This window comes from Zophobas morio, unplaced genomic scaffold, assembly GCF_036711695.1.
Source record: "Zophobas morio isolate AGI-343-1 ecotype UQ-CSIRO unplaced genomic scaffold, CSIRO_AGI_Zmor_V1 ptg000016l, whole genome shotgun sequence".
Taxonomy (NCBI): Eukaryota; Metazoa; Arthropoda; class Insecta; order Coleoptera; family Tenebrionidae; genus Zophobas; species Zophobas morio.
The window spans coordinates 7,141,425-7,153,223 of NW_026972121.1; the positions used below are offsets into that span (position 1 = coordinate 7,141,425).

Sequence of the window (11,799 nt, forward strand, 5' to 3'; positions counted from 1 at the left end):
CAAAGAAAGTTCTGTAATTATTTAATGTTTAAAATGGGTCTCAATAAATCAAATTATAATTATAATCAAAGACTTGCTATAACAGAACTAGAGACTCTTACACAACGTAAGTTAAAATATGAGCTTAAGTTTGCATATAAACTGTTCAATAATCAAATTGATAGTGCCGAATTCTTATCCTTATTTAATTTTAGAGTACCTTTGGTACATACTAGGAACCAGGACACAATCTTATGTTCGATTAAAAGAACAAATCTCGGTTACAACACTTCTGTAGTAAAGAGAATAGGATTGGCGGTTAATAACTTAGTAGATATAGATATCTTCAGTTGCTCGCAACATATGTTTAACAATTATTTAAGACGTTTGTAGTTATAAGGACATCTTATTTCATATTCTGTTTTTTAAAACTATTGTCTATTTTGGAACTTTGTTCTGTTAGTCAATAAAATTTATTTATTTATTTAAAAAAAAAAAAAAAATGTCACGAACCGCCACTGAAACTGTTTCAGAAATGTCAAAAAAATCTGGGTGTTGCATTAAAAAAAAAGTAGGCCGCCGTCTGTCAAACCAAGAACGATAAAAAAAAGGAAAAACGTTGTAATCAATTCCCCATGTTTTTCCAAAGCAAGTTTCAGAAAAAAAAAACTTTTCAAATAACAAAGTTACTCGACCGTTCCGGGACTTTATACCAAGCCTGCATAATTTATTGCTGTAAATATTTGTATTAGTTTTATTAATTAACAAAGCGAAATATACAATAACGATATTACCTACAATGAATTCCTAGTAATCATATGGATTAAATTCTGGATTCTGAGTAAAGTACAAATATTATAGTTTCCCGTAAACGTATTATTTACTGAACACAAATTATGTACGGCGAAACGTGGGTTATATGACCTTGCGAGTATTTAGATTATTACGGTGTCAATAACTTATCTCGTTCTGGTGAAATTTTAAGATTTGTCAAAATTATCATCTTAAACTTAAAAACTTACCAAACTGGAGGACAAAAAAAACAAAGAACACGTGATCAGAATTTTCCAAGGTAAACTGCACCAGCTGTATTAAAACCCCGACTTTAAAGGGTTTTAGTTACACACATAATGAGAACCAAACAAGAAGAGTCCCGAAAACACTTAACAAAAATTAAATCAATCCACGTTTTCCATTTCAAACACCCGTTTTCAACACACACCACGACGCCATCACAGCCAACAATCCCAACTAGAGATGTGTCGTTCGCGAACGAACGAATCAAATTGAACGGGTCGTTCGAATGAACGAGTGACCGAAATCGTTCCCAACGCAAACTGGTCGTTCTTTCGTTCATTTCGTTCACTCGTTCACTCGTTCACCGTTCACATTGTCTCGACTGGATCTTAATTCCGTTGGATCTTTGAATCATGGTTCCAGCACAGTTCTATGTTCTGTATCAAATACTAGGAGTACATGCTATACTATTTATGGAATTAACTAAGAACATAAGTTTTCCCGACAGATTAATTCCAGTAGTATGAATTTAAATAAGGAACCGGGAACGAAAATGGCAATTTATGACTATAACTAATATACAATGTTCATAAACGTCTGAACATTAGAAACTAAAAAAATAAATGTAAATAAATAATTATTACTTCCCGAGCGTAAGCAAAGGAAGTATTGTAATCGAGTCCGTCGGCCGACTCTCTACTTTTACGTTTTCTCGATCTTTCATGACCCCAGAAGACGAAGAAATAGGTCTCCCATTTCCGTCTGTCTGTCCGTCTGTCCGTCTGTCCGTCTGTCCGTCTGTCCGTCTGTCCGTCTGTCCGTCCGTCTGTCTGTCCGTCTGCCGTCCCGGATTTTTATTAGACAGATAATCTCCGAAAGTACTCGACCGATTGTTGTGAAATTTTGTACTTATATTAAGAATATCATGTAGATGGTAAAACGCTAACCAAAATTTGTCTAATCATCCCCACCACTAATGCGATGACGTCACTTCAAAATTGTACATAGTAAATGGGTTTTCAATTGTATAAAATAACATAGTCCTACACATGTAGTTTACAACTCTGAATCGACTTTTCACCCGAAACGTCCAGATTTTTGGAAAAAAAATCAAAATTATAAAACAACATTTTGAAATTTAATTTTTAATCTGCTAACCAGAATGCTTTGAAATGTTGCAGATGTTTTAAGGCTATAAAGAGCATCATAAATCTTTAGTCAAAAAATATTTGCTTATCCCCTCCAAAAACTTGATGGCGTCAGCTCAAAAGTTTGTGGAATAAATCATATCTAAAATGTACAAAATATGATGAGTCTGTACTTGTGATCTATCACTCCATTCATATTTTTTGGATTTGCATATACAGAGTGACTCAAAAAAATTAATGAATGCGTAAATATATTTTATTGATTTAATCAGGAACTACAAAACGGAATGCTCTGACATCTTGCACATGTTTTAAGGTTATAAAGAGCATAATAAATGTTTAGTCAAAATATATTTGCTTATCCCCTCCAAAAACTTGATGACGTCAGCTCGAAAATTTGCCGAATAAATCATATCTAAAATGTACAAAACATGATCAGTCTGTACTTGTGATCTATCACTCCATTCATATTTTTTGGATTTGCATATACAGGGTGATTCAAGAAAATAAATGAAAGCGTAAATTTATTTTGCTGATTTACTCAGGAACTACAAAACCGAATGCTTCGAAATCTTGAAGATATTTTAAGATTATCATAAGCATGGTAAATTTTTGATCAAAACGTATTTGGTCGTCCCCCCTAAAAAATGTATGACGTCATCACAAAATTTTGCTGAATAAATCCTATCTAAAATGTACAAAATATGGTGAGTCTCTTCTTGTGATTTATCATTCCATTCAAATTTTTTCGATTTGCATATACAGGGTGACTCAAAAAAATTAATGAATGCGTAAATTTATTTTATTGATTTAATCAGGAACTACAAAACCGAATGCTTTGAAATCTTGCAGATGTTTTAAGGTTATAAACCCTTAAATTTTGCTGAATAAATCCTATCTAAAATGCAAAAAGTATGATGAGTTTGTACTTGTGATTTATCATTCCATTCATATTTTTTAGATTTTCTTAAGAGGTGGTTCAAGAAAATTAATGAAGTCCATTTATTTTATTGATTAAATTAAAGGCAACACTTATTATTAGTATTACACCCCAACCAACCCAATTTGGTAGACACAAAATTTGTTAAAGGAAAAACTCGGTTGAAACATAAGGGTAGCACGCTTATTTACATCGACTTTAACATTACAGACTTGCATTTGTTTTATGCGTTCACTTGGTTCCGCGAATGTGAAATAGACATGATTATAATCAACCAATTGTGAATTTCACCGTCAAGAATTAAAATAAAACCCAATGTTTTATATAATAAGCGGAAGTCGAAGCAATAAAACCGATGGTCGTTTTGTTTACAGTTTCTCTGTTTGACTCTCACGTATGCTGTTACGCCTATCATCTTAAATTAAGAATGTTTATACATACACGATTTTCAGTTGCCTCTGATACGTATACGTGAGTAAATTGTTTCGTTATTTTATTGATTATTACAAATCAATATTCAAAACGACCCAATTCATTTTCCCGAAAATTTGAGAATATAATAATTTTATTCTTAGTATTACACTACATCTATCCCAACTAATATACGTGTCCTTGCAAAAATGTTGATGACGTCATCGCAATTTTTTTTTAAATTCCCACTACAAAAATGTAATGAGAAAAAAAAACACAATAGGCATGCAGTCGTCAAGTTTCCGACAGCGAGGGAAGTACTGTCTAAACTCTTTAGACCAATTTTTATTACTATTGTAATGATTATTAATAAAAAAAATCCCTATGGCCACGTAAAAAAGGTAATGTATAATATAGTCAATGAACGTGACTATTCACGGCTTCATCACATTAAAACGTAAGGAAAATGTATAAAAGGAAACAAAACAAATCTGCTCCTACATTGTTAATCGTAAGGGCGACGACCGAATGATTCGAAAGATCCAATAAATTATTTTTTTTTACTCAAAAGTTGCTTGGAAGCTGTGATAAAAACGAATTTAATTTTTGTGTCAAAAGTGCTATTGATGTATTTATTAACACAATTATTTGCGTCCACAAATTCAAGTTACTTTTTTTAAAAATTAAATTATTATTTTTACATCACAGAATTCAGAAAAAAATCGTTACATGAATCTCTAAAAAAATGGGAGGCATTAAAAAAAATTAAATGTAGACAAAACCAAATAAACGTTAAATCATTAATTTTTCGAATCAGATCATAGTATATTTCAAACGATTTAATTTGACGTATCACACAATGCAGTATTCGAAAAAAAGACAGCAATGGGCCGGGATTTTTTTTTCGAATACCTATGCTATAGTTCTGAGCATGACTTTCCCTATAAAGTGATCGGATTCAAGCAAAAGGGAAACTAAGACCATTGACCGAAGAGCCGAAAGACCGAGTGATTCATCAATAGATCCCTGAGCCTTGAATGATTAAGAACGAAGTGAACGGTGAACGATGTGAACGGTGAACGAAGTGAACGAAATGAACGAAATGAACGACATTTGACGACCGGGTCTTCGTAGGGACCGAACGATGAACGATCCGTTCGTGGTGATGACCGAATCTGCCCATCCCTAATCCCAACAGCCGTCGGCCAGAACGCCACAACAAATTCTATTTAGTTATGATGCGCATGCTCACGCACAATGTTGCCAGATGCTTTCATTAAAATTTCGTCGTCCCCTCTCGGTATACGTCGTAAAAATTCGGTAAATTTAATTTTGCTTTCAAGGTTGAAGACCTTTTAAATAAAATTAAATAAAAAATTGGTCTAAACAGTTTAGACAGTACTTTCCTCGCTTTCAGAACCGTGTCTTTATGTCTATACTGCGTACGGTAAGAGATTGAGTGACAGAGAAGTCACTAAATCTACGCGAAGAAAAGTGTACCATCCGCGCGAAAATTTGAAATTTCAAAATCATTGTAATCTTAAGTGCTACAAAACATAAGTTTTCCATTACTCGAGAATTTTTGTGGTGTCTGTTAATAACAAAGAACGATGACTATTATCGTTATACCTCTGTCTTCTCCTGAAAATTGTTTCAACATTCATCTGTAGGGTACGTGTCCACTGGAGAGCAATTCTCACGAGAGTTCTGGTTTTGATTTTATACCATCTTTGGTCTTTAAGTTGTCATTTCAAATTTCAGAGGTCTATTATTGCAATTAATTGAGTTATTACCAAAAAAATTTACGTAAAACAGACTTATCGGAGATCATTGTCGCACTACTAAAGGCGTTCGTATTGTGAGAGTCGCTCAAAAACTCGGAGAAACCAAGTAAAAACGCTGGGTAAGCAATATGCTTACCTTAGTAATGGAACTTTCAGTAGTTTTACATTTGTAACATAGACAGTAACAGCCAGCTGTAAGTAACAGCGTAGGAATTTCAGTATATTTTATGGTGTTAGGTTGCTGCCAACTTACATGTCAACTGTCAAGAAATCCCAATCTCTCACCGGAACCACTATATCATAGATTCTTCTCATTCGAGTTCTGTGACGGGATATTAAATAAATAAATTCGCTTTCACTCTGGAAGTCACGGCTCGTTCGTAATTTGATCAATAATAACTTGATTGATTAATTAATTTTTTTGAGTCGGCCTGTATAAGCAGATCTAAAAAATATGAATGCAATGATATATTACAAGTATAGTCTGATCATATTTTGCACATTTTCGAAAGGATTTATGCGACAAAATTTTGAGATGACGTAATCAATTTTTTGGGGTTGATAAACAGATCCATTTTGATTAAAATGTTTGCATGCTTACAATAACTTCAAAACGTGTACAAGATTTAAAAATATTCAATTTTGCAAATCTTGATTTAATAAATAAAATCAATTGAGTCAGTCATTAATTTTTTTGTGGCTCCCCGTATATGCAAATTTAAAAAATCAGTCACAGTAAATTTTCTTTTTAAACAGATGCGTATGTACTTTTTGTCTGCCACCGCCGCTTATTCCGGCCAAGCAACATATATCTGTACGTGCTTAATGGCCGAATTCTTTGCGGGACGGTTATTTCGCCGATAAGCAAATGAACACGATGGAATTTTATTTCAGATTCCTGTAGAACCCCTTTTCTACATTCATGTATGTATCATACTTTAGTTCATCCAATGCGTTGGTGTTGGTTGATGTATCATATTATGTAAAAATAATAATAGAATATTATGAATGGATTATTAAGCCACAGTATACCATATAGTAAGGACAGCTTTTGAAACGTCCGTAAGAAATGCACATAACGGACAAGAACAACAGTAACCAACCGTTGGGTAAGGACATGCCCTTGAATTTTGGCTTGAAAGTGCAGTGGCAAACATTTTTACTAAATAAAATTTCCCAACATCCTACGTAAATTTTATAAAGTAACTTCGATACTTATGGTGCATTAACGTGCTTAGGATGACTAGATTTGTGGAAAACAAACAAATCTCACTCAATTTAATGAAGTATTTTGAATTATCCAACGTAACAAATGTGGCTGTTACGCCCGTGGATTCTTCCCCTGTAACTTCGGATGAACATCATCCGCCATGATAAAACATCAGAAGATTTTAGACTTCATTACTTACTTGATAAAGATCCAGGTGTCAATAATAAACAATTCAAAGGAATTATGGTCGTATATTCGGAAAGAGAAGAATACTACAAGACTTCCAGCTAATATGAAATTTAAAGGGTCTGAATTAAATGATTCTCAGCTAATAGTGAATATTTTTGCTCAATATTTTTCTGGGAACTTTGCGGATGGTGAACAAAGGTATCAAAATATCGGTGTAAATCAAAATAATTGTAATATTGATATTTCATTAATATCCGAGAATGAAATATTTGTGGTTATTAAGAAATTAAAAAATTATTACTTTCCGGGGCTGATCAAATTCCAAGATTTTTGAATAAAGACTGCGAACGTATCCAGTAAGCCTTAGCTTAACAATTCATAACTATCTTTAGCTTGATTTATAAGGGTTATCATAAAAAATAAAGAAAATTCGCACAATCAGATTTCATAATTTGTCTAAAAAAGCTGAATCTATCTGAGTGTACTCTATAAGGGCGATGGAAGTATTTTTATCCTCTTTTAGAATTTATAGGTAATAAAAAATTGGGTTTACTTTCAAATACAAAAATACTAAATGAAATATATGCTCTTTTTTTTCATTTTACACTAGAAGCTTATCAGCATTTTTTGCCCATTGTATTTCTTCACATTTTTTTTAACATAAGGTATAAATTTTAGGTAATGGACAGTATTTATGTCTATGGTAGATAAAGGTGCGTTTACTTTATCTACAGATAAGGGAATACTTTTTTTAATTATATGGTACTAAAATGACCCAATATTTTCGATCTTATAAATACGGTAGGTAACACAGTACAACTATAGCATTTTTGTTACTCACCTGTGTACATAACATTTTTTGAGATATGAGTAGTTTTTACCTTGTGTTTTTAACATGTAAGTAACATTAATTTTTGTGTATTTTAGGCGAAACAGAGTTCTATCTAGGCATGTTTGCAGCGTCTTTCTTATTTAAAGTACTTTTTTATGATTTTAGTATAAATTTTAAGGTCTCCAGTTCTCCAGTTTTTCTAGTTTCACTCTCTAAGAACAAATCATAAGTAATAATAGTAATTTTAATGAGGACCATAAATACAAAAAAAAAAAACACATACTCAAAAGGAATGCAGATACAGTTTAAAAATCTGACTATAAAATCAAGAATTAGAAATGTTAAGAATTGAACAAAATTCGAGTTTAATTTGTCAACTACCAGCTCAGAAAATAATAGTTCCTTTAGAGATAGTGGCGAAAAGTGGTAAGTTCGATATTTTTCTACAGTCTCTTGTAAACAATAAATTTAATGTTTCTACTTTACTTGAATAAACGCCGTCGGACGCTGTGTTTTTCTAAATTTAGGGGAAAAAAGCTAATAAAATATTGCTGAATAAATCATATCTTAAATGTGCAAAATATGATGAGTCTATCCGGCCCGCGAAAATTTGCTTCTTTCCAATTTATGTGATATTGCTTCAAAACTGAGATAGTTCCTGGACGGAGTATGATATTGTTACGATGATCGGTAATTAAAACGGCGTCTGCCATCGAGACTTCCTGCAAAACGCTTCTAGGGTTTTCTTTATTCGAACGCCGCCGTCACCGATGATGAATGAGTCGCCTGTCATCTCCGCACATACTAGAAAAGCTATCGACGTTACACCGGGGCGGCGTTTGAGTATGCATTGTAAAAACATATTACCACCAAGATTTAATAAATTGAAGTACTTTGTTGTATACGCCCTACGATTTACTAGCTTGAGGTCATTTCGTCATAAGTCGTAGATTATTTAAAATATAAACAAGGAAGAGCCATAAGAATAACTACAGTTTTAAATTTTCGTGAGTCATCATTAACAATATAGTAATAATAATACACAAACACAAGAAACGTAAGCATTTTATTTACTGTGAATTTATAAGTTTCAATTCTGGAGATTTATATTGCATTTTAAACTTAAGCGTTTGGGATGTTTAGTCTAAATATATTGTTATTATTAATATTATTATTAAAGAAAAAAACTAATTATTTCTCACTCTTAGGTATTTTTTTGTTAAACAAAATGACGATGGCCGAACCAGTAGTAAAAACCCCTCTGACAGGTAAGAATAATAGTAAGAACAACTTTGTATTTGACATCTGATTAAAAACGAATATGTAAGTTACTAGTTTTTATTGTTTTTCAGAAAACCCAATAGATTGGAATTATTGGAACCAATGTAAGTTAACAATTAATACAGGACCATTGTACATTCATCTCATAATTTACAAAATGGCTTGTAAAGTTCACGACCTATTCATAATTTTTGTCTTATTTTAATTTGATGCTGGTTTCAAATTTTGTGTAATCCTAATCAGTGTAGTGTTTATCCACTGTTATATCGGGCGATCAACATTGCTTGTAATCAAGTAATCTTTGGAAAGGATTTAACATGTCAGTATTTAAACCACACTGATAAATGTCCAAAAATGACATATACCAGGTGTTTCAGCGTTGCTGTTCCCCTCAAATATTTCAATTATTTTAAAACATAAAAATTTTAACATAGGCATGTTCAAGATATGCAATGCAATCTATTAAATGGCATCGTATTAGCTTCAGTTTAATCGACTTTTTTTTCTGAATCTAAAAGAATATAATCTGTAGTGTTATAAACGAAAGAATTTTTTCTCTTTTCAGTGATATATGACTCGGTATAACAGAATTTATCGAGAAGCTTTAAAACGCTTGTGAATTAAAAAAAAAAATGCAACGTTTCCTCTTGTTTTCGTGTTCTGGCTTGTTCCTTCTGGATTAAAATAAATAAACATTGTTTTGTCAAAAAATGGAAAACGAAAGATTCATCAATGCCAAAAAGTTAGATATGATAGTTATTTACGGAGAGTGTAGGGGAGATAGAAGACAATCCAGAACATTGTGCTAAGAAAGATTTTGTACATACCAAATTCAATTTTTTATATTCTAAAATAATTGAGATATTTGAGTGGAACGGGTACGCCGGGACACCCGGTATAAAAGCAAAAATGTGGGACACTTTTAAATAAGATATTTTTAATGAAAAAAATGTGTCGCGATTATCTTCCAATAATAAAGGCCCCACTATCTTTCGTTGAATAGTTATTTTTTGAGAATTAATCTAGCCACACAAACAAAATCAGGTTTCGTCTGTAAAAAAAGTCTTCTCCAATAGGCATGGTCATCAAATGTGACCAAAAACCACTGAGAATAGTCAACCCTTGCCGGAAAGTCGACTTCATATAATTCTTGCGCACACGTTATCTGCTCGATAAAGAAATATAGTTGTATTTTTAGCTAACTGGCCTGAAACTTATTGCAAAAATGGGAAAAGACAAGCGCCTATATGGATCACGGACAAGAAGACTACGCCTGTAAGCTACAACGATCTACAGTTTGATGATAAATTTTATGCTAGTTATCCAGCAAAAATTGTGAATGACGATTATACAGGTGTATTATACCTATGTTAAAAATGACAAACTATTAACGTGTTTGATTTGAAGTTGGAATTCTATTGGACGATATGTCGGTGAAGCCACAGATATCTCAAGGGGGATTAAAAGACAACTACACATTTCTTCAGTTTCAGTTTCGTTGGCCTTCTGAACACGTTGTAAATTTTAGAAGGTTAGTTTAAATTTCAGTTGTACTGAGAAACGAACGAAACAAATTTTCTTAAAGATATCCTCTGGAACTTGCTATGATCTTTTATAATTCAAAATACGGAAGCGTCGGAGATGCAATTCCTCATGAAGATGGGTTTATTATTCTTGTTTCATTTTACGGGGTTTGTACATAGTTCCAAACCTAACAATTGGTAATAATTGGTTTATTTAAATTTTTTTAGTTATCATTGCATAAGCATAATCCCATTTTTAATAATTTGATTAGAAGTATCCCCCAAATTAAAAATAAAAGACAGCAGCCCGTTTCTTTGGAAAAGAAAATAACTCTTGCACATTATCTACCTAGACATACAAAAAGATTCTACCGCTATCATGGATCTGTCACAAAACCATACTGCGACGAAATTGTAACTTTCTTGGTGTTTCCACGGCCTTCATTCATTTCAATTTACCAGGTAATAGGTAACGGTATGAATAAGAATCAGTAGTAAATTTAGTTTTTCGTAGTACTTTTCACTGATAAACATTATGGACCAACAAAATCGTCGAGTTTATTTTAACAACAGAGAGCTACAACCCCGATACGGCAGAGAAGTTTACAAGAAAACCTAAAAGTTTGCACAAATTAGAAAAGTTTTATTTTGCAACCTCATCTGCAACAAGGCAAATGGTAGCACAGTATTAAGTTGATTGTTTTTGCACGGTCACACAGTTAAAATAAAGTTTTTGCATTCACAAAGAATGAGTTTTTCAGTCCCTTCCCCGTTTTGTTCATGGCTTAGGAAACACAATGTTATTATTTTCTGCTACCCGAAATTCTTGTCTAAGTTTTCTATTCGCCAACACCGAGATTAAAATTATTTATTGAGGAACTAACGGTTAAGATAATGTTCGGCATATGTTTTCTGCACCAGAAATACGACACATTACTAAGCAAATTATACCCAATTTGTTTTCTCCATTTGGACTTTTTCAACATCCTTCAACAAAGACAACTGGTAAATTAATGACCACAAAATAATAATATTCAATAATTAATACTATAACAAGCAAATGTTTGAAACTGTAATATACGGAGTGCAGAAAAATTTCTTGGTTGTTAGAAACGGTTTTCTTTCCATTTTTCAAGCATAATTTGAATAAAAGAATTTACCGATGATATTTTTTATTTTTTTTATACTTTCTGTTTATCCAGTAATATATCCTTTACTTTGTTGAACAAAAAACTACTTGAGAAATATTAATAACAAAGATGCAGTACGAAGTAGTAATATTAATTTATTATTTGCCTTACAGGCTTAATAATATTCCCAGTAGGGGTACAAATTAACTTACTCTACCTCAGATAAATCAGTAACAATAAAATAAAAATTCGAGTGTTATATAATAAATATTCTATTCTTTCTGCTTGTCCACCCCTTGCCATAGTTCCCTTATCTTCCATACTTCTTTCATCCAGTCCAGTCCTCTTCCATCCT

The 11,799-nt window shown here is 32.4% G+C and overlaps 1 protein-coding gene across 1 annotated transcript; it reads left to right on the forward strand.

Moving 5' to 3' along the window:
* Positions 1 to 8,738: 8,738 nt before the first annotated feature.
* On the forward strand, positions 8,739 to 10,933 carry LOC135129418 (carbonic anhydrase 2-like). The gene is made up of 7 exons (XM_064056568.1): positions 8,739 to 8,778; positions 8,863 to 8,895; positions 9,990 to 10,145; positions 10,199 to 10,322; positions 10,377 to 10,482; positions 10,543 to 10,776; positions 10,829 to 10,933. Exons 1-7 carry the CDS (start codon positions 8,739 to 8,741, stop codon positions 10,931 to 10,933), a joined length of 798 nt encoding a protein of 265 aa, XP_063912638.1.
* The last annotated feature ends 866 nt before the right edge of the window (positions 10,934 to 11,799 follow it).